This window comes from Xenopus laevis, chromosome 9_10L (assembly GCF_017654675.1).
Source record: "Xenopus laevis strain J_2021 chromosome 9_10L, Xenopus_laevis_v10.1, whole genome shotgun sequence".
Classification (NCBI taxonomy): Eukaryota; Metazoa; Chordata; class Amphibia; order Anura; family Pipidae; genus Xenopus; species Xenopus laevis.
Genome location: NC_054387.1, coordinates 70,973,885 through 70,997,395, shown reverse-complemented (window position 1 = coordinate 70,997,395; position 23,511 = coordinate 70,973,885). Strand labels below are relative to the sequence as shown.

The 23,511-nt window shown below is 40.2% G+C and overlaps 1 protein-coding gene across 4 annotated transcripts in view; it reads right to left on the bottom strand.

Moving 5' to 3' along the window:
• Nucleotides 1-23,511, bottom strand: part of LOC108701338 (protein TANC1) — a 134,884-nt gene that overhangs the window by 34,617 nt on the left and 76,756 nt on the right. For 3 of the 4 annotated variants that reach the window (XM_041577582.1, XM_018235801.2, XM_018235805.2), the window contains 9 exons: nt 21,126-21,230; nt 17,333-17,463; nt 16,272-16,461; nt 11,702-11,965; nt 5,806-5,931; nt 5,136-5,417; nt 2,992-3,143; nt 2,206-2,437; nt 1,386-1,552 (listed from right to left, as the gene is read on the bottom strand). In XM_041577582.1, the coding sequence (XP_041433516.1) occupies nt 1,386-1,552; nt 2,206-2,437; nt 2,992-3,143; nt 5,136-5,417; nt 5,806-5,931; nt 11,702-11,965; nt 16,272-16,461; nt 17,333-17,463; nt 21,126-21,230 (1,649 nt within the window). The remainder of the gene's footprint in view (nt 1-1,385; nt 1,553-2,205; nt 2,438-2,991; nt 3,144-5,135; nt 5,418-5,805; nt 5,932-11,701; nt 11,966-16,271; nt 16,462-17,332; nt 17,464-21,125; nt 21,231-23,511) is intronic. The other variant, XM_018235803.2, reaches the window with a different exon arrangement.

Sequence of the window (23,511 nt, the reverse complement as noted above, 5' to 3'; positions counted from 1 at the left end):
CTGTCACTAAAAGATAGCATGATCATGTCCTGTAAGGGACTTGCAGTAAGGGTCATAAATGGATCCCGGTGGCTGTCATAAGGGCTTGCATGATCATGCCCTGTAAGACACTTGCAGTAAGGGCCAGAAATTACTCCCTGTGATTGTCAGTAAGGGCTCACACAATCATGCTCTGCAAATGCCTTGCAGTTAAGGCATGTTTAGGGTAAGGACACACGAGGAGATTCAGGGAGATTTTGTCGCCTGGCTACTAATCTCCTTGTCTTTTGAGCAACTATCTCCCTGAACTGCCTCAGCGTTTTTCCCCATAGGCTACAATGAAAAGTCGCCTGCGCTAATGCACACAGGGCGATGCGTTTTCAATAGTTGCCTGAAATTGCCTCACTGAGGCAACTTTGGGCAACTATTGAAAACGCATCACCGTGTGTGCATTAGCGCAGGCGACTTTTCATTGTAGCCTATGGGGAAAAACGCTGAGGCAGTTCAGGGAGATAGTTGCTCAAAAGACAGGGAGATTAGTAGCCAGGCGACAAAATCTCCCTGAATCTCCTCGTGTGTCCTTACCTTTAGGCTAGGGCAGAATCCTCTGCCCTGCTGCGCACCTAGCCTTTTGAACTGTGGGCAGATTTCTTTGCAAAATGACTTGTTTCATTGCTGAAATCAGCTGCGTTTGCCTGCACCAGAGTGAAAATTGAGAACAATGCTTCCAGGTGCAGGCACACCAGGAGCAGAAGCATAGCAGGGCAGCGAATCCTCCGCCTGGGAAAAAAGCAGGCGGAGATCTGCTATCATCTGGCTTTGGACTAATACGAGCTCAGAACCCCAATAACCAAGAGGATCAGGTCATAAACACCACCAATATTTATTAAAGGTACAAGCTGAGACTGTAAATGAGGCCCCTGATAGCCTAGTAAGCCTGTGAGGCCAGATGATTTCATAAAGGCTAATTGCTTTGCTTTGGAGATACAACACCTTTATATGGGGTTATTATGAATAAAAATAGTGAATAATAAATGTGCACAATTTATGACTAAATTCAAATGTATTGATTTTTGTTTAATGGACGGGATTTGGACACTATTACTCTATTCAGCAATATTGTGAAAAAGAAAGGACTGACATTCGTCTACAAGGTAATTGAAGTGTTAGCATGTCTCGTTTTTCCACTATTCGCATAATGAAAAGCTCTCTTGATACAAATGTCACAATTCCAGCACAACAGAGGAGGTTTGTGTTCATATTTACATGTTGCTTCATGTTACTGAGTCAGTGAGAAAATGCCTAACCTGTTACTGACCTCCTTCCCCAGCCATCAATGGGCATGCATGGGTATGATAATCTCTCCATATGGGCATCTGCCAGGCTTTTATAACAAGATAGGTTACCTGAAAATTAGTCCGTACAGTCATAATGAGTTTCATCCAGGGAGGGAAGGAAGGAATGATTCTAGCCAAGAAAGATGCAATGGTGTCTCCATAATCTGGTTTATGGAATTCAGCCTCATTTAAACCATCAACTAAAATGATGAATTCTTCTTCAGAGATTTTCCTCTCTAGGTAAAGTACAAAAAGGCATCAATATAAGGTGCAATAATTTTCAGTGCATTTTACTACATTAAGCATGCATTTACAACGGAGTTAAGATGGACGTACGCTATAAGATCTGCTTGTTTGCTGAGATTGTCCAACAAGTTATGGCCACCAACACACCAGACTAAATCAGGATGATGTAATTGGCCCCTGGGTTACATATCACAATGGAGGGTTTTGAATACCCATTGGAAGAGGACTGCAAGAACATGGTGATTCAGCCCACATCTGATGGGAATTTTTAACTTGGCATCTGGGAAGGCCATCCAGAGAGCACCGTACATTGGCCAATAATCTGCCAAACCTGAGCATGGGGTCCAAGTCAGCAGCTACCATCCAGCTACCATTTGAGGTATAGGATTCCTTTAAATATATTTTGTGGCCGTGGTAAGAAAAGCTGAAACAGTGGCCAAATGCATATGATCAAAAGAAGATATCTATTTTAAAAAAAAGTGTTTTTGAGAGCGCAATAAGGACCAGTCACAAAAACACATCATTTGTAGCTATGATAATGGGAGTACAGGTACTTGACTGGAGCTATTTTCCTCCAGGGAAAATTTTATAGTTAAGTTTTCCCCCACCTCCTTTTATCGGTAAAACTAAAATCCTGACGTACCCCTTCGAAGGCCTGACAGCGGTTCCAGAATTCCTCTTCTAAAAGCAGCTATAGGGTCTTGTACACAGGACCGGAGGCTCAGCATGCTCTGTAATTGAGGTTCTTTAATCAGAAGTTCCCGGTAGGCTGACAGCTGATGAGATCGGCAGAGCAAGGCTGCAATACTGTGCACAAACTCTGGAACCAGGCACGTATATGTGTTGTCTGCTTGACAATAATGATAGGCAACAACCTGCCAACAAAGAAGGCAAATGGTTTAACAGCAAATGTCCCAAGGAAATATTTAGATGCCAGCAGTAAAAATTATCCTAAGTATACAACAGCACAACAGCCCCCTTCTGTTCCACTGAGAAGACTTTATTAGTAAGTCTAAAGCTGACCAAATACAGAAAGATACAAGTGAATGATCATCTCAGATGGATGGCTGATGTCTGATCAATATCTGAGTGTATCAATCAGATATTGATCTGGAAACGAATCACTTCAAGTCTGCTTTCTGGCAAATAGGCAGCTAATCTATCATCTGATATTTGACTTTTTTGGACACCTTAGAGCACTGGCACACAAAGAGATTAGTAACCCATAATAAATCTTCACTACGGTGGCCAAGGAAACATTGACCAATTTACATAATTACTTGTGAGAAAACATTTGAAAGAGATTAGTTGTCTGCAGTTGTGAAGATCTCCTTGTGTGCCAGTGCCCTAAGTAATATGGCATTTCATTTATTCCGCTTTCAACTTTTTTTTGGTGCAGTCGAAAAACAGAGGCCTGCAATCGTGTTACCTTGGAAGCTAGGTACTTTAAGGAATCATCCATTAGCTTTTGATGTTCAGGGCTTCCACGAGTGCCCAGTGTTTTCAAGGTGCTTGAGCCAGACATGGCAAAGCTAAGTGGAGATGTCTGTGAGAGTGGGATTTCCTGAGTGGGGTCCACACCTAATAAAACATATATACAGAAATCCAATTAGATGCCAGGTGGAGATAAAGGAGAAATTTCCATACAAATGATGTTCCATCAAGAACTAAATCAAGTCAACCGTTGGCTTTGCTCAGTGCCTGTATAAAATGTGGCACTGCCAGTTAATCATCTCTGTTGATTTTTTATTGCAATGCAAAATAACACTTATATGTCTAAGTGACATATGAACTGAATAGAAAGACCTGTTGGTAGTAAAAAATATCTTAGTACTTGGAGGTCTCCTATAATCCACTGCTAGTAAAATGACTGCTCATTTGGCTGGCTACACAGTTTCCATAGAAATTCATGTTTATTTACTGGGCTAGACTTTTCCTGGCAGTGTCAGGTGCTGTAACCCTTCAGAGAGGATTCCCACAAAAAATGTAGTACTTGGTGACTACATTCACAGATAGAATTTAGTTCATGTGTGCTTCAAAAGCGCAACAAGATCTTTGCAGCCCCAGGTGCAAGCTGTACCCCCTGCCATGGCAAACTTACATGAATCCAATGAAAACAGCAGCACTTCGGTATTATTGAAAAAGTGAAGAACTTTACTTAAAATGCCTTAGGCAACGTTTTGGGCTACAAAGGCCCTTTAACAAAGGCATTTTAAGTAAAGTTCTTCACTTTTTTCAATAATATCGGAGTGCTGCTGTTTTCATTAAACAGATAGATTCCAGCAGCACCAAACAAAGACTGTTAATCTTTTCTCATTGCAATGTACGCTGCCCGAGCAGAAAACTGGACAAGGAAGAGTGATAGCGAGCAAGTGTCACCAGGCCCGTTCATTCATACTACAGCCAATAAACCATGGGGGGGGGGGACTGGGAAAGCTGATACATTGCTTATCTTTCCAAAAGCAGAGCTGGTGGAGCATGCAAACTCAAATATTACCACATTGCTCTCGAGTAGGCAGCCTAATCTAATATCTAATGTTAGATGACAACATAGAGAGATTTTAGTTCAATTTTGGCTTGCTGATATTATACATTAACATCAGAAGGGGAAGTAATAGTTAATAATAAAAGCATTTTGTATGCAAAGCAGAAAGCATTCTGGGTAGGAGACCTATTATCGCCCTACTAAAACTTCTATTTTCAAGGTGTACCCTATAGGCAAAAGCATACCCGCTAAATTTGAAAGCATGGCAGTTACTAATCAGATCCCAATTGCATCAGTGTATTGAAGCCTTTCTGATCAACATATTTTGAGCCACGGAAGTATATCCACAAAAAACTAATTTGGGTGAGGAAATATGAAGTATAGGGATAGTACAAAAAAAGTATATATACATTAAGGTTCAGCATCACTTATAATGTCACCTGGGGGTATGAGAATCAAACTATGTGTTAGTCATACTCATTCAAATTAAAGGGAGTATTTTGCTGTCTGAAGTGGTTGGTTTAATATCTGTGTGGTAACCTCCCTTTATTAGCATGCTGAATAGACTGGAAGCTATCAATAACACTGATAAGCAGCACTGTTATATTAGACTTAATACTCTTTGGGGGTTATGTAATAAAAGGCACTAAGTTTGCCCAGGTGCAGTAACCCATAGCAACCAATCAGCAGGAAGCATTTACTCGTCACCTGTTCAAAAGCAAACGTCTTATAGGTTGCTATTGTTACAGCTCCTGGGCAAGCTTAGTGCCTTTTATTACATGTGGGGGTTTAACTCATAGGGCAATATGGGGCCCCGAGTCAATGCATGAAAGCTTGAACCTGAACCTCAATGTATTTTTTTTAATTTCTATATAAGGATTACATCAACCTGTGGATAAGATTACAAATCCCAACATATCCTAAAATCCTTCCGCTGCCAGTAGAATGCTAAGCATGGTAGCTGAGAGACACAGTTTGGACATGCCTGCCTTAAACCCACGGTCCACATTTACTTGACGTGAGGAAAAAGTAGCACCAGATTAACCAATGAGATTTTATTACGCCATAAAACTGTACTTTGAACGTACTCCTGGGAGACGAAGAGGGACTGTTGGAAGCAATCTGCCTCATGCGGGTCCCATGGCAGCTGAGTGCGACTAGCTTGGAAATGATTGCAGTCTTTCCGAATCCAACGGTACCAACAATTGCAACTCCCCGATGCTCTGGCGGCTCAGCACTTTTCAGCTTCTCCTCTATTTCTTGAAAGAGCCAGCCCCTCCCGACAAACACTGAGTCTGTTGTTATACTTGGCACCTCGAACAAAAGGGGCTTCAACAGAATGTCCTGTGGCTTGTAGGGGACAAAACGTGCTGCAAAGGAGATAAAAATTATTTCAGTGTCAGAAGGGGTAACCCTGTGAGTGCTGGAGGGATCAGCAGTGAACTGAATACATATTACTTCCAGCCCTGGAAAAGTAAACCTAACCTAAACCACAGGCTATAGGTGGCCATACTTGGGGTTCCTCAGGGTTGTGCTCTATATCAGACAATGGTATAAATAAGCACTGAATGATCCATCTAGGAACAATACAGAACTCAGTCCTTAATGGATACATATATCATGCCCCTTTAGCTGTTTATTTACCATTGTCCATAGCCTATGAGGCAATTGTGTAGAATATTTTCAGAAGCAATTGGTTCTGTCTCTCTGGTAAAAAAAAATTATTCATTTTGCCTAAAAACGGTCTATTTTACTGACCTTTGATCTCCTGTTGTACTCGGGTTCCTGCAGTGTTATTCCAGGGCATCCTGATTGAGGTTCGCAAAGGTACATTTCTCTGAACATCCAAGTAACCCAAGTCTTCAAGTTTGGTCGAACTTGTGGCTGCAAATAGAATGTTATTGGCGCTAATTTGTACAGCAGACTTCTTATGGTAAAATATGGAATGCCACATATACAAAATTAGAGGGTAATTTAAACTTGTACAGCAATGTAAATGCAAATAACATGAATTATAACGTGAAATATACTACAAAATGCATCTCTGCTTCTACCTGCATTGGTGGTAGACACATTATCAACATTTTATAGACTCATAGGGGTACTGTAGCAACTGTTATGTTGCTATATGCTGAGGGTCTAGCAAGAACGTTGTTAAAGTTAATACTTTAAATGGCCAAGAACTCTATGGGGTAGATACATATACCTAAAAATAACATCAGAGTAAAGCACAAAGCACAGCTAAAATGATAAAGGTCATTTTGTAAGCAATGTGAGGCTGATTCAGCAATATGTGCCCATGAATTTGTATGTATTTAGAAAGTCTGTTAGTACATACGAAGGGATACAGTGGCCATGTACAGGGAAAAAGAAACTTACAGGATGTGGTAGGCAGCAATGTTGCAGACAATAGAATGCTGAGGTTAATTTAGAGCTGTTTCCCTATATAAATACATCTATCCTGACAATAGTGCTCTGTGTGAGACGGAGAAGCACTCCTATAAATGGAACATTTGAACTCTATGAGGTTTACTGGTAGACAGATGCAGGCACCTCAATGGATTAGCTACTATAGAAACGGAAACATACTAAGGGAATTATAGTAACCCAACATCAAAACAAACCAACTGTTTTATTACATTCTAACTGTACATATGTCATTTTAATATTTAGCTATCCTATAAATCAAACCCTGCTTTCCAAGAGCCGCAGTCTCTTCCCAGAGGCTATTATCCCCACTGCTACTAGAGGCACCATCTCTCCCTACTATACCTGCTATTCCACAGCCACAGTCCCTTCCCAGAGACTATTATCCCACTGTTACTATAGACACCATCTCTCCCTACTATACCTGCTATTCCACAGCCACAGTCACTTCCCAGATACTATTATCCCACTGCTACTATAAGCACCATCTCTCCCTACTATACCTGCTGTCCTACAGACTATTATCCCACTGCTACTATAGGTACCATCTCTCCTTACTATACCTATCCCACAGTCACAGTCCCTTCCTGGAGGCTATTATCCCTACTGCTACTATAGGCACCATCTCTCCCTACTGTACCTGCTATCCCACAGTCCCTTCCCAGAGACTGTTATCCCACTGTTACTATAGGCACCATCTCTCCCTACTATACCTGCTATTCCACAGCCACAGTCCCTTCCCAGAGGCTATTATCCCCACTACTATAGGTGCTGGTGGGCAGCCTGGGTGACCAAGAGATATATTTATAACTGAACTTTCCCACACTCTTCCAATGCAAAGCTGAAGAAATCTCTAAAGACAGCTCTGCATGTATTAGGTGTCCTATATACCCTCCTGTGCAGTATTATTAATACAGTTGTTTACATCTGGTTTCCTGCTTTTCTAGCAGTGGGTGGCCTGCAATGAAAAGATTAGATAAGGGAAAATGAAAGAAATATGTTATGCAGCGGCTGGATGCTTAAAATGATTTGTAACGGAGGACAGATTTTATTCTCAAGATGAACACGACCCAACGTAGAGAGCTTGGGTGCACACATCTGGACCCAGCAGTAGTCTAGAAGGGGGTCCTGTGTAGATGTAGCCTAGGGCCCCAAATGACATTAATCCACCACTGCTCCCAGCCATCTAGCTACTGGGAACTACAAACCCAGGGATCAACTGGTTACAGATTATAGGGATAGGGATCTGGTTGGTCTCCCTATATAAAAAGGAATATGAAACTTTAAAGGATTACTGTTGAAGCTCTTGAAATCAGATTATATTACATTTGAATGAAATAAAATAAAAAACAAGTCTCAGGAGTCAGACGATTTTAGGGTAAATAGTGAATTGGGTTTATGTTGCAAATACACCCTTATCATACATGTCTGAAGCTTGTTTCATCTTGGCTGCATTTTCACAATATGGAATTACTGAACAAACAGTAAGAGGAGAAGGGCAATGTATTTCATGCTATGTATTGCTGACCTTGTTGTCAGATTTGAAATAAGAGAAGACTAATGTATCCCCTGTACAATTCTGGAGCATTAAGGGCAGTTAAACCGGATGGTTGGGGACTGACAGGTTGAATGCATGCCAAAGAGATGTCATTTCAATGATCTGGCAAAGTCAGTCATACGTTGTTCTGCATCAGCTGAGGCCTTGCTTGTCTCTAGATAAAGGGAAACATCGACTTTATCCATTTTTGTCCACCACAAGTTCTGTACCTATAGTCGTAAAAACCTGTTACAGCTCCAAAACCTGGCACCACAATCACTGCATTATGTCAATAAGGAAAGACTGTATAGCCAAGATGCAGCCAAACATCACAGAACACACCTGTAACATTTAAAGAGCAATTACAACCAATCTAAAAGAAGGTTTTAGCTTCCTTTTCTGCTCCTTTCCTCTGACACGCATTCTCAATGACATGGTTTATTTGCAACTAAACAGGAGTGATAAAGGACTTTCTCCATTGACAGCAATTAAATATCAACATCTTGTGCTCAGAAACATTTATACCCAAGGAATGAAACATGGAATCTCCAACTCAGACATGTAAATTCAGATATAAAGAACATATACTTTGTGTTCAAATTACATTTTGTACCCTAACCTTATGGATTGGAGTTCAATGTTTTTTGGGTTTTAGACACCTCACTTATCCTTGGCTTGACTCATAAAACTAGCAGCCATGAGCCAGCCACTTACAGAAGGCTGCCTAGTGGTTTGTACCTATTCTGTCATAGGATCAATGTGCTTGAGCTCAGACCTGATGGAGGGGTCCAACACCAGAAATATTTCTCCTCCCTGTACACAAAGTGCACTCAGCAAGATACATGCCTCGGCTGCTGCTCTAAAGCCAGCAAGCTATAGAGAAAACAAACAGCACAGCCCACACCTACTCAGTTCCCATCGCTATGTTCCCCTCCCTAAAGAGACACCAGATCAGTGCTGCTGGCTCATCCTGAAGGAATGCAAGAAAATTAGTATACAAAAAATATTAAGCTCTCCCAAATGCAAGCAGAATGTTGGTCGGAAAAAATTGAGCCTTAGGCATAACAAGATATTAAAAAAAACTGTCACCCAGCTGTCTGATATAACAGCCAACATGCTGTGCCCACCATCTCAGCCACAGGGAAATGCCACATGTATCTGGATGCCAAGGGATACAAGAGATTCAGTTCCCTATTCATCAGTCAGCAAATACATGAATGAAAAACACAGGGCCGCACTTTCATGTGGTTTGTAAGTATATGCCCTTTCAAAGATCTGTGTACTGTATCTTCCCTTTTCTTATTATGAACTGTATGTTAACTCAGGAGGAGAGTCAATAAGTTGTGCACAGATCAGAAATTCTGCTTAAAAGGTGTAGAACATGGCCAGCTGCAATAGCAATATGTATCCAACTATGAGCAATGCGCCATGTGTAGCTACGAGACGGGAAGTCAAACAAAACATTTAGAGTCTGGCCACACGGGCAGATTCGGGGAGAATCTCCCCGATCTGCCTTCCACCGGCTAGCATGTAAATTGCCTGGGGGCAGGCACACGGATTGCTTCATTTTCCAAAGTCGCCCGTAATTGCCTCACAAGGAAACTTCGGGCGACTTCGGAAAACAAAGTTAGTTGTTTTTTGTTACCTAAATAAACACCTTTATTCGATTTGATAAGTCCTGAGAGTGCGATCTTCTTCATTCCTCCACTTAATTTTTGGGCTTATTGCACCCAGGCAACTGCAACCGATTGACGAGTTAGCTGTATTATCCACCAATTCCAAAAATTAGGAGCACACTGGGGTTTAAGGAAATATTAAAAATCCATACTTTATTAATTACATTTATTAATTTATGTAATTAATAAAGTATGTATTTTAATATATACTTAAACTCCAGTGTGCAACTAATTTTTGGAATTGGTATATATCGAACGAAAAAGTCCAGGCACTTGTTTGGGTCAAGCATCATAATGACATCATATCCTATATAAAGGCAATCCATTAACATGAACACACCTCTCCCATTACAAGGATCATCCCACAAGCAATTATAACATATAATATAGTTTACATAAAGTACAATATTCTAACATATAAGAGACATTCATTATGGCAATAAATATCATTATATATCTTTTGCCATCAGGGATACATTTTCCAATAAGAACAATATTCTATAACAAGAACCATATTTTGTGGAATGTGTCATGTTGAGCATAGTCACAATTCTACCCCACAGTTAACTCACTAATTACATTTACTCAAATGAAAGCATACAGATCATATTCCCGATTAAGTCCACTAGGCTGTAATGTCTGCAATGTGTGAATCCAAAATCTCTCCTTTGGAGTTGTAAGAGTGTGGCCTTGCCTATATAGGTGAGACCATACAACCGATTTGTGATAGAATCAGCCAACATAAATCGACCATAAGAAAAGAGGTGCTGAAGTTACATGTTCCTGCTCATTCAACACAACATACACCAGCATCACTCAGGTTTCTTGTCATAGAAAGTGGGATGGGCAACAGACTCTTACAACTCCAAAAGAGGGAGAAATTTTGGATTCACACATTGCAGACATTACAGCCTAGGGGACTTAATCGGGAAAATGATCTGTATACTTTCATTTGAGTAAACGTTGCAAGATAATGTGGTAAAATCTTTTTTGTTACCCATATAAACAAGTGTCTGGACTTTTTTTTTTGGTCCATATATTACAGTTTATCGTACAGTTTGTGTGTGTGTGTATATATATATATATATATATATATATATATATATATATATATATATATATATATATATATATATATATATATCGATCCTGGCCCCTCCACCGCCTGAGGCAGCAGCATTTTTACTGCCCCTGGTACCTAGTGGGGCGACAGCCTCAACTGCGAAGCACCCCTGTATGTATGTATGTATGTATGTATGTATGTATGTATGTATGTATGTATGTATGTATGTATGTATGTATGTATATATATATATATATATATATATATATATATATACATACACACACACACACATTTCTGTATTCCTAACCTTTCTGACTTACTTACTGTAATGAGGAATCCAGCCTATCGGGCAACTGCTCTACTGTAAGCTAAAAGCATAAATTAACTGACATCCTAATTGTGTCTCTTCTTATATTTCTGCATTTATTTGTACAATATCCTGCAGAATACCATGCTTTCTTAATACATGCTTAGAGCCTTTGTCAAACGGAGAGCATATCAGTGCATGGCGAAATGACTACCATGTTAATTAACGATCCCCCCCAAAGGGTCAACACCAACATTGGAGATCCAATTTGCCAAATGCTATGTTGATGCTTTCAGGTCATTAACACTATAGAAGGCAGCATTGTGGCACATGGCAAAAAAGCAGAACTTGGCCCCCAAGTGCCACAACTACAGTATTTGTGTAATAAGAGCAACATCCTTTTGTCACATAATCTTATAAAAAAGTGCATCACCTGGATGATGACCCCCATCAACCTTTAGGATTTATTATCTTGCTCCAGCTGTCAGGCAGGCAAGAAATTCTTACAAAATGTTCTCAAAGCAGCACTAGAGAGGTCAGGTGTTATTAAGAATACAGATTGTTGCATATAAGGATACATTTAAGGATAGAGGAACTAATAAGAGTTTGGTTCAATGAACTGGTATATACATTCATATTACCTGCTACAGAGTTGGGCCGCTGCATCACCAAGGAACTGGAGTTCTGCACGTAAGAAACTGGGCCTTCTGCATGAGGAACATCGATCTTTGCTAAACAGTCCACCGTTGCACAGGTTTCTTCTTCCACTACGGGTGAGCAATTATCTGTTCTCCGCTCATGAATCATCCCCTGGTGATGGGACCCGATTCTTAAGCTGCTATCCCTGCTCCACTCCAGACTGGATCCACTGCGGTCATCATTCTCAGAGGAACTTGTGATGGTTGCTGAAGGGCGAAGGGAAAACTGATTTTAATGAACAGAAACAGTTGAACAGCTGCCATTTACTTGCTGGATGTGTGTTTAGAAGCTATGGCTGCTTATTGAAAGTCCTTTAACTCAGAGTCAGATGCAGTAAAGCAATTGGAGGCAGTCATATGCCGTGCTACTCGGAGCAGGTTGTTAGTGGTTTAAATTCTGTTGTGACTTGATTTAATACCTGTTATACAGGAGTGATGCAACCAGCACTAACATTATCATGTAGTCACCCTGCTACAAAACCTAGCGCATAGTTCCCCTCCTCCCTAGCAGTGCAACCTGCCTTGCTTCACACCAATGTAAATAAATATTATTATGGCTGCCGCTTTAACATACATATGTATGAAGCTTGCAGGGCTGTCAGCCTTTGGGCTAAAAGGCAGTTCAGGAGGAATATGCTTCTACTCAAAAATAATTCCCACGAGTTTGTTGTTTGAACATTCAGGGCCTAAGGGTGAATGGCAACTTTTTAAGGGAAAGTATAACCTAATAATAACTTTTTATTTACAAATTATTGTTTCAGCAGCAGCACAGGTCAGTGAGCTTGTTTCATCTGCTTATGTGGGAATATCTATAGTAATGACTCAATTCAACTGGACTTGCCATATTTTCGTTTTCCTTGAAGGTGTTTCGCCTTCGGCATCCGATTGGCTTTCTAAATTCAAAATGACCTATACAAAAATATTTGTGGATATATACCCTGGAATCTTATTCCAATCAGCATACTCTGTTTAGTATAACCATATAGGAGATAGCCAGGGAGGAGAAATTGAGTGCCGCATGATGGATCATCACTGTGTCGCCTTTTCTGAAGAGGAGCGCAAGCGGAGTTTCAGTAAGTTATTTCTTTATAAAGACTTATTGATTTAAAAGTTTAATATGTCATTGTGGTTTTTTTTCTGTTCTATACTAACAAATTGTTTTTTTTAAAAAAATTGATGTTACTGATCCTTTAAAGCTTTCTTTAAACTTATGCACAGGAAGGGGTAGTTATCTTTCTGTGTATTACAGAATGTTGTATTCTTAAAAACTTTTCAGTTGGTCTTTTTGTTTTATAGTTTTTGAATGATTTGCTTTCCTCTGCCTTTTTCCAGCTTATCTTTCTATTCAGACCCTGTCCTATCCATCTACCAGTCTCTCATTCAAACTATTGCTTGGGTAGATTTAACCCTAGTAACCGAATATCTAGTAAAATTACAAACTGGAGAGCTGCTAAGCAAAAAGCTAAATAATTTAAAAACACAAAAAGAGAAAATGAAGACCAATTGCAAATTTCAAAGCTGATATAAAGGTGAACTAACACTTTAAATAAAGGGAGGTGCTTGCTCTATTCACTTCTTGTACCAATGGCAGAATTCTAGTACACACAAATCAGCAGTCAGCAGAGTTAGAAGAGTCCATCAAAAATTGTTCCTCTCAGAAAGCATAGAGCAGAGTATAATGTAATTTAATACCTAATCACGCATAAAAGCACATGCTTGCTCTACTGGTCCTGCAGCATTAGTTGGCTTTTAATAACACCCCCGTTTCCATAGTTCGGGCATGCCAAACCCTGCCCCTCCCTGCTGCCAAGAGGTGTAACTGCCAGCACCTGCAGTCAGTTTAACATCCAGGGCACAGTTAAAGGTCATATTTATTAGCCAAAACAGCGGGATAATACACCACACATCTCCTGGATTCACCATGTAAAAAACAGTTTTATTCTTAGAGTAATTTTGCTGGAAGCAATGTAAAATAATGCCGGCAAATCTGGCATTTACATGGTGTAAAAGTTAGACACATCTTGATAAATTCGACCATTTATTTCACACAGCTTTTTACACCGTTTTTTCAGTGAATTTCGTTTTTACAGATCATAATATAATATAATTATATATATATATATAATATAGTATATTTCCCAAAGTAATCCCAGACATGAAACTAGAGACAATGATCTTCTTTTGATTCTGGAACTTCACATTACAGATGTCCAACTCTTCTAAAACTACAACCCCCAAAATCGTCAACAAGAAAGTTTGCTGTAGGTGAGCCTGACCAATATCTATGTACTATGGATATTGTCTGGTTCCGGTATCAGTCAAGTTTAATAATTTCATCTGGTGGTGTATCATGTGGACCAGTTTGTAGTGCATCAGCAGATGAGGAAGTGAACAGGAACTGCAACTTCTCTCCACTTCCTGTTATTCTGATCGTTGGTGCGCTTTGCATGAATGAACAGAACAATAGGAAAGTGGCCATACTGTCTATGTCTCTTCGTATGCGCTGCATACATTCTATTCTACCAGTGGGTCAGTCAGGCATAGAGGGTACATGGTTGGCCCGTGTATAGTAAACGTAAAGGGGTGGTTCGCCTTTTAGTTAATTTTTGGTGTGTTACAGAATGGCCAATTGTAAGCAACCTTTCAGTTGGCCCTCATTATTTATTTTTTATAATAATAATTGAAAACCATCTGCATATTGTCTCAGAAATCCCTCTGTGGGTCATACTAAAAGTTAACTCAGAGGTGAACAACCCCTTTAACTCTTTTGAAAGGCACAGCAGGCGGCAAACCTGGCGAAAATCTTGTCTTCTGTCGGGTACAGGAACGCTAATACACTGTATATATGTTGTTCATTTTAGTGATTGATGAAGGCTGTGCCTTGAGATTTACCTGTATCTATGATATAAAATTTCTAAAGTGTGTGTGTGTGTATTTTGTCCCAAATACAATGGTCACAATTTTTGATGAAAAGCAGAACTTGGCAGCGACATTTCCTGCCTCCTGAAAGCCTATAGAGACATGGACCCTCTTTCTGTTCTTTTTACCACTGACACAAATAATTTTAATGTATTAAAAAACAGCTCCACAAACCAAATCCCAGCACATAATCTTCCCTTTAGCTCGTCTGGGAAGATAATCCTCTGCATTTTATTTCCTATGGTTTCACCACAATTGACTCAAGGATTTTACGATCATGCAGTTGTCTAGATTTTTTTCTCCCTACAAAGACCTGACTGCTTACTCCGTGGAACTGATCTTTTTGTGTGTATAAGAACCAATCTGGATTTCTGGTTCCCTTAAACATTAATGCAAATACAGGGAGAGAACGTTGGTGGGAAATAAGTGGTGATGTAGGAATCAGAGCCAGGAATTCATTTCCCACAGCATTCTATCACAATTTATTTTTAGCAAACGCTTGAACTTCATCAAACTCTTCAACTACTATGTGTGCCATGGTACAGCAACCAGCATTAATACTTCAGGTTCAGTCGGAGCTGGACAGATTATACCAACTAATGAAGGGGTACAAATATGCCTTAGAGAGAGCCATGGAATATTTGCTAAGGTCTAGGCATTATGCAAAGAAGATAAACTTATTTATGGCATTTTCCTTGTAGGCAACAAGAAATATCAGTACCCTGCTGAAAAATGTCCTGTGCATCCCCAAAAACGGTTTGAAAATAACCAGTTTTGTGAAATATATCACAGTTTCCCTTTGCACCCACACACACACAGTTTTCTATAGGAAAGAGTGGTGTATCAACAATCGACTGGACTCCCCTGCAATAAAATTCTGACACACACCACATACTGTATGCAATAAGATCAGCAAGAACGGAGACCTGTCTCCAAACACACCAACTTCCATAGTACATGGATATTGGTTGGTGGGCCCCCATTCAAGCACCAATAAACAAACATAAACAATTTGGTATGTGTATGGTCATATTTACTCTGCTTGGGGAGCTGAAATGAGGCTCTTCCCTTTTCTTCATAACAAGGGTGTCCAGTGCATGTATTCCAGCAGATACAGTATGTAGCTTACAGCTGTTGGAGGTTGCTGAGACTTGCATACCAACAAAAGAGGGGTGCAGAATGGAAACTCTTGGTTCAGACCTTATCCTGATTCAGAATCCTTATATTAACATGAATAAACAGTAAGGCTGAGAAAGGCAATGGATACTATATACCATGACCATGGTGACTGATTCTAGTATCATCCCATGTTCAGTGAAATCTTTAACCTCTGCAGTTCAAGTTCACTTACCCGGCATGTGAAAGTAAGTGATCCCCTCTCCTGAGACCTCTTAGATAGTTGCTATGTACAAAATGGCATGTGGGAAAGAATAAAAAAAAGAAAATACCCCTGTAATCTTTCCGAAATTGCTAGAAAGGCTCCAGCCAGTGATAGAAGTAAAGCCCTATACAATGGGCTCATTTTAAATGGGACAAAGGAAATCTCAAGGTGCGGGGACATGGAGGTAGTATATCATGTTACTAAACTGCTTACCTATGATACCACTGTCTTTGCTTTCCAGTGTGGAGCTGGGACTGCTGATGGTTCCACCAGGACTGGTTTTATTGGCAGCTGTCTTACTGATGCAGCTGTTTAGGGTTGAACAAGGGCTGGCAGTGGAAGGAGACGCTGTACTGTTCGTCAATGTTGAGCAAGGGCTTATTCCGTGACTTGATACTGTACACTGTAGCAAAAAAGCAATTTTATTGCATGACACAAGGCACGGGATCTAGGTATATTATGTATGCTTTTTACATAGTGACATGTGCGTTCAATAGCTTCCATTCTTATGGCCTGACCAAGAAAACTGCAATTTCAATACCATGGCCACTAAATATTTTCATTTTGGCTCATATTTTTGAGATGTTTTGAGTAGGTTTACATAAAAGTTAGTAAATTCAGGCTTCTAAATCTATAAAGATAGTTATTTCATTAATTTACCTGTATAACACGCACAATGTAAAAAATAATTTATATACTGTATAAATAGTATAGAATTTATATATAGTATACACACTCAAGGGTATAAGGCAGCCTTTGGGGATATCCTGACACAAGGCAGGTGTTTAAATAACTATTAGCTATTACTATATGGATGTGTTGAGAATTAATATAGAAACATATTTTCCTAATTTTTGCTATAATAAAGCACTGCACTTTAATTTAGCCCTATATAAACAATCCTCTCCCTTCTGTAACCCATGCCCTTTATTAGGCTTTGAGATAAGAAGTAGCTCATTATGCAGAGGACTGGTAATTTGTTTTACTACCTACTCTACTCTTCAAAAGGTGACTTAGCAGATTGGACAGGAAGTTATATAGTGGTTTCAATATCTTGCACAATCCAGGCAAAAAGTATGATTGGCACAAGTCCGATTCATTGAGTTCATGATAGAAAAAGGGGTACACTGACCATTATTTGTTTAAGAAAGTCTTAGGTGAGAGAAAATATCACAGATCTGTTTAGATTTGCATTCAAAATAGAGTGTACATTGACGAAGCTTGCTTATGTGTGTTTGTGCATGCATGCACTATGATCAGTATTCTGGACTCACCATATTTTCAGCCTTCTCATCCATGGGACCTTTGGTAGTGGCTGGAATCCCTTCTCCAAGCAGGAATCCCAAGCGTGTCATTAGCTCTTGCGCTGCAGGGGAACAGCCCAATTTTTTCTCAAGAGCTTCTTCTGAGGGGTAGAAAACACACAAAGTATCACCATATGGGTTAAGGACGATTGCACAATCAGGGCAGATGCAGTCCTTTTATTAGGGAGCCAACCTTTCCATATCATATACTGTATGCAGATAAAGTAATACAGACTCAAACACAGCACATCTACACAGCCCAACACACAAACACACATGCACGACAGTGGAGTCCGTCTAAACATAGGCCTCTAGATTTGCTAAATAACTGACTTACTAAATTTAGCAAATGGAACACCCACTTAGTGCCAATGACTGGTGGATGGCATAGCAGCAAATGTGGCAAAGATCACAAAATAATTCCAGGTCAATCCACACATTAAGTCTAAGTGTTAATTGTGATTATTAATCTTTACACATTTCTCTTCCAACTAAGAAATATATTATCACTGCCTTCACAAGCTGAGTAACTGGGATGCGCTTGGATATAGTAACACTGCCAAGCATTCTGCATCACCCCAGTACGAATTCTACCATGAGTGCCCTGCATTATCCGCTATGCCACAGAACTCTAATCATGGTCTTACTATTCCAGCAAAAATGCCAATACCTGGAAACCTAAGCAGTTAGAAAGCTTTCAATGTTCTAGTTCAGTGATCCCCAACCAGTGGCTCGTGAGCAACATGTTGCTCACCAAACCCTTGGATGTTGGCCCCAAAGCAGGTGCTTATTTTTGAATTACTGGCTTGTAGGTAAGTTTTGGTTGCATTGAAAATAAGCCTACTGCCAAACATTAGCTCCTGTAGGCTGCCAGTTCACACAGTGCTACCAAATAGCCAATTGGTGCCATTATTTGGCATCCCCAGAGGCTTTTCTCATGCTTGTGTTGCTCCCCGGCTCTGTTTACTTTTAAATGCGGCTTAAGGGTAAAAAAGGTTGGGGATCTCTGTTCATGAACTACAGTTCCCAGAATCCCATAGACAGACCTGTAGTGAGGCATCTAAGCATATTCACAATAATGGCAGACAGCTGCACTACACTGCAACAACACTTTCTGGCAGAGGTAAAACAAAAAAAATAAGTGCTCTGCTTTAAAACTGGCGCTGCTATATGCAATGGTTCTGAATGTACAGACCTGCCTTTCTTTCCAGGAAAAGTTTACTTGCATAAGGGGAGAGGTGATGGGAATGAGTGGATCAGGGCCGGGGAGTCGGCAGCTATATGTGGTGTGAAGGGCCTTATATACTGGGTTGGTAGTGAAACAGCTCAGGGATATGAGGGAAAAGCACATTGCTGGTAAATTTGTAATACTGACATGAGCTGGTGATTTACCCGCAACCCTAACCACAGTTGCATGGTACATTCCAGACAGCTGTAAATGTAACTGCTATTAAGGAAGTATCCATCAGTCCATGTCTATTCTTTGCTCTGGTGGTTGTGACTTTTGAAACAATGTAGCGGAAGTCAGCTGATTAACACACCTGTGAAGAAACATACAAGGCAAACTCCTGCTACAATGTTTTAAGAGACACAGAAAACAGACAGACAGACACAGTTTTCAGCTGCAATTACATTTACAAATTTACAAATTAACTTTAAAAACCACTGCATTTTTTGTTAATTAATGTGTATTGGAAACTTGCTTGAAATTACATTTTACATTTCAGGTATAATTCTATTTTCTGTTTATATGGCCTTAAAGGGAGCCCTATTTAAAGAAAGCACATATTCTGAGCACTTCTTTATCTGTTACATTAAACAATTATTTAATTACAAATCAGGCTTTAGGGCTGCTGCACAGCAATTAAGTGTGCACGTCCTGTCTAGCAGTACTTAATATGCACAGAGAGGAAGATTCCATTCCCATCTGAAGGTATGCGCTTCCTTCTAATTGAGATGCCGCCAAGGGCAGGCTGCTTGCACAGGAGCTGTAGCAGGCTCATTGCGAGTCTTGTCCCGTCCTGCTACTACATACACATTCATTAGTCCTATCCCAATGACGTCTGCTTTCCTGTCAGATCGGGAGAAGTTGGCCTGAGCTCCAGCTTACAAAGCGGAATTCATTAACCCCAGGAAAAAGGAACTTCAAAGAGGCCACACAGATTAAGGATCCTCCCGCCAGTCACCGGCTGATATTTCATATTTCATTGTCCCAGATTGTCGCAGCCCCCAGAGAGATGTAAGTGATGAACAAATATATACCCTTTATATAGACTGCCATACAGTATAACAATATAGAAATCTATAGATTTATATAGTTATTTAGTGTTGTCACCATCTCCATCTCTCAATTGATCTTTTTTTCCCTGTAGGCTGTAAGAAGCAGTTTTTCCATGCATTCCTCACTTCCTGTTAGAATCTTGATTATCTCCAAATACTGCACAACAGGAAGTGAGTGTGATGGAATTTAAATTAACCTTAATATGAGACATAGCATTAGTTCCTTTACAGTGCATCCAGACAAATGCTTTGTGAAGGATTCAGCTGAACCCAAGCATGATGGATTTGGTGCATGCAAATATACAGGAGGATGCAGTCAGTGACAGCTGTTGTATTTGTGACTACACAGGATTAAAGGGAAAGTGTGCACTTCTTCTACTTCAAGCCTCCGTAGAAGCAGGAGCGAGAAAGAAAGAGAACATGAACATTAGGGGTCATTTACCAAGTGTAGGGCTCTGCACTTCTCAGAACTGCCACTGGTCTTTTTGCTCCAAAAAAGACTGCACGGCCCCATGAATGCAGTGCTACCTGTGTTTGCAGGGCTGTATTCATAAGGAATAACATTACCCATATCATAACCAATAGCATATGCAGACAAACAATGTTACAGGGTTCAGTACACAGACCTAGACACTTCTGCTACATTGCAGAGAACAAAAGTGAAAAAAATGCATATTTCAATTGGCAATACATTTACAAGTAACTTTAACCCCATTATGCATTTTGAATGAATGTACAGTATATTCAACGTTGCTAAGAATTACATTTTAGTTCACTGTCCAACGCAATAGTCTTTGAGTGGTGTTGCCCTTTAAGAATATAGAGAAAGTGTTAGCTCCCATTGCCAATTCAGTTCAGCCCAGTTAACTGCTATATCCAAGGAGCAGCTGAAGGGTTAACCTTGACACATGACTATTTGAAAGCATGCAAGGCTCCCAGTAACAGGTGCCTTAGAAGCTGGTACGAATGGGAACCATGAGGCACATGTGGCCGGCTTCATCGAGGCAACTGTGAAAAGCTTTTAATTTGTACAGTGGTTAATGTTACTGCCCCCTCCCAGTGCCCTGACAGGAAAATCTAGTTTCCCTCACAATGAGCCATGAATGGGGCCAGCAATGTGCAAGAATAACAGCCGCAAGTTAGCAAACACCGGTGCACCGGCACAAAACTCCATGGGTAAAGAAATTAACCATGTGGCACCAACGCCGTAAACAGTATGCATGGGGTTAAACGACAACTTGTATTTGTTGCTGAAAAACACTGGATCTTGTTTATCAGAGGATCCTGGAAACTGTAGTTCAGCAAGTATCCCAGGATTTATGTCTCTGGAGTTATGCCCAAATTCTTCCCATCAGTGCCATGCAAGCTTTTCTCCTCCTTAGCCATGAGCCTCAACCATAAGCATTGCCCCGCCCAGTATTTGCCTCACCAGCATTTTATAGTGGTTAATGTGTAACGACAGTAAGTACAAAAAATAACTCACCATTCTGCATGGGATCCGGCAGCTCCGAGACTTTCCTCAATGGCATTGCAACAGCGTCTCCCGGCACTCTGGGACTCTCCACATACTTTGGCTTCCTGATTGGTCCTGCAATGAATAAGGTTGGGGCATGTCTTATTTGTTCCAGATGGGACGTAAGCGAGCGGCACTGGGACACTGCCTGGGTTCTCACAGCCACATTAGGCTGCAGGAGAGAGGGAGATTCTCCAGCGAGCAAGTGAGCGCGGCTCTCTCAACACACAGCCGAGTGTTGTCTCAGAGCTGCCTGCTGGAATGTAAACGTCCAGGGAAAATGACAAGCAATTAGCCCTCTAAAAGGAAACTGAATAGGATCCAAAAAGGGGGAATGGCTCCGTTCCTTGTGCCACTCTGTAACGCTTTCCTCCCCTTCACTGTTATTCCCAACAATGTGTCCCTCACACAATGTATCTCTTTAAAGATTTCCTTCCTTTATACATAAATCAGTTGCTTTGGCACAAACCATGCATTCTAATATACGGACTGTAAACCCAAAAAAATGATTTTTGACTAATGAACAAAAATGTAATTCTAAGCAACTTTCCAATATACATTCATTAAACATTTGCAGAGGTTATTGCAACCTAAAGCAATGCCTGTGTCCCCCTTCCTGAACTTCTGGTTCTGTCCCTTGAAACAATGTAGCAGAAGTCTGACTTCTTCTGGGGTATGCTGGCTTCTGCTACATTGTTTTAGAAGTCATCACCGGGCAGCAAATAACTTTAAAATCATTGATAATTTCTAATGAATGTATATTGGCAAGTTGTTTAAAATTAGTTTTTTTCCTTATGCAACATTTTATTTTCAGGTTAACATGATACCATTTAAGCTATTATGGGTTTTCATTGACTTCCATAATTATTAGCTGCAGTGGAGTTGCTTCCACCGCCTTGCTAAGTGTTCTAATCTTGATCACTCTGCTAATAATCCTGTTTAAGACAGTGGTACTTAAACTATGGGCTGGGACCACACAAAATTGGTGCCCATGCTGTGTAGGGTGTGGCCCAGTTATCCCTGTTACTAAAGTGAAATTCCCAACTACCAACAGACAATATGAGGCACAGTAATTAGTAATTTTTAATTGTTTTCATGATGGTGGCCCTTAATACACTCTGTCTTAATGTTTTCCTTCTAATTTTTACAAGCAAGATAGCTGGCAGCATTGGGATTTTTAGTTCGGCAGTTTATGCAGGCCACCGGTTTTTACGGTTTTTACGGTTTTTAAGGTAAACAAAATCCCCAAAGGTCCTCAATTAAACCACAAATTACATTTCATTATACTTTTATATATTTTCATATTTTCTTGCTCAGTGCATTCCAAACTATATAGCTGGTCCCAATGGTAGGAACTCAAATGGAAAGGGGCTACAAACTACAGGCTGACAAGGTTGAATAATTCACCATGAGCTAAGGAGGACAGACAAAATGACCCCCGTAAGGGGGGCAAAAACAAAAATTACCTTTAATTATTTATAAACTACAAACCCCAACATCCTCTGCGTTCCCACAGGTCAGCCCTGGAAGAATTCTTTACAAATTCCAACCAGAAACCAAGCAATGACTTACAGTGGATCAGACAGGCCCCATGGAACAAACTCTGCTGTAACATAATCACACAAAAGGTCACTGATGCTACCAGGTAATGGTTTGAATGCCAAAGGAGAGGGTAGGGCTACCCACTCCTATAGCTAACAGAACCCTCAAACTACTCTTGGATTAGAGTTTAACTCAATTACAACCAAGGCAACATGAATAAGCCCTAATTCCAACCTCTTAAGAGTTTTAGGGGACTCAGTTCCCCCTCCTACAAGCCTATAATGTACTGTGGAAAAACACAAGTTAGTTTACTCTGCCAGCAGCTGGCTAATAAGGCAACTTGCAGTATCACATATCATACAGAGCCATGGGAACTGGCACATACAGTGTGCGTGTACATCTGACATACATTCTAACAGCCTGTTAAATTACATGAAAGTCACAGACTGACTTTTTAGTCCAACAAGCATTTGCTTAAAGAGAGAAGATCCCTATAACTGAGGCTCATGAGTTCTCTGTCTTTTTAACTAGGATGATACAATGTTATATTTGTTATTTTATTTAACTATGTTAAATAAGAGGACAGTGTAATCAGTCAGGAATGCAGAACAATCACTGGAAACAATTAGAAATACAATAGATCTCTTCCTGGGAACAACACAGAAAGCCACACTGCCATCTATGGGACACATGGGAGAACATCATGCTAAGATCTGTATTCATAAAACCTAATTAAACTTGATGTTTGCAAAAGACTGATAGGACTTTGCAAAGGAATAACTTTACCTGTTGCAATCAATATAAGAAGGCATAA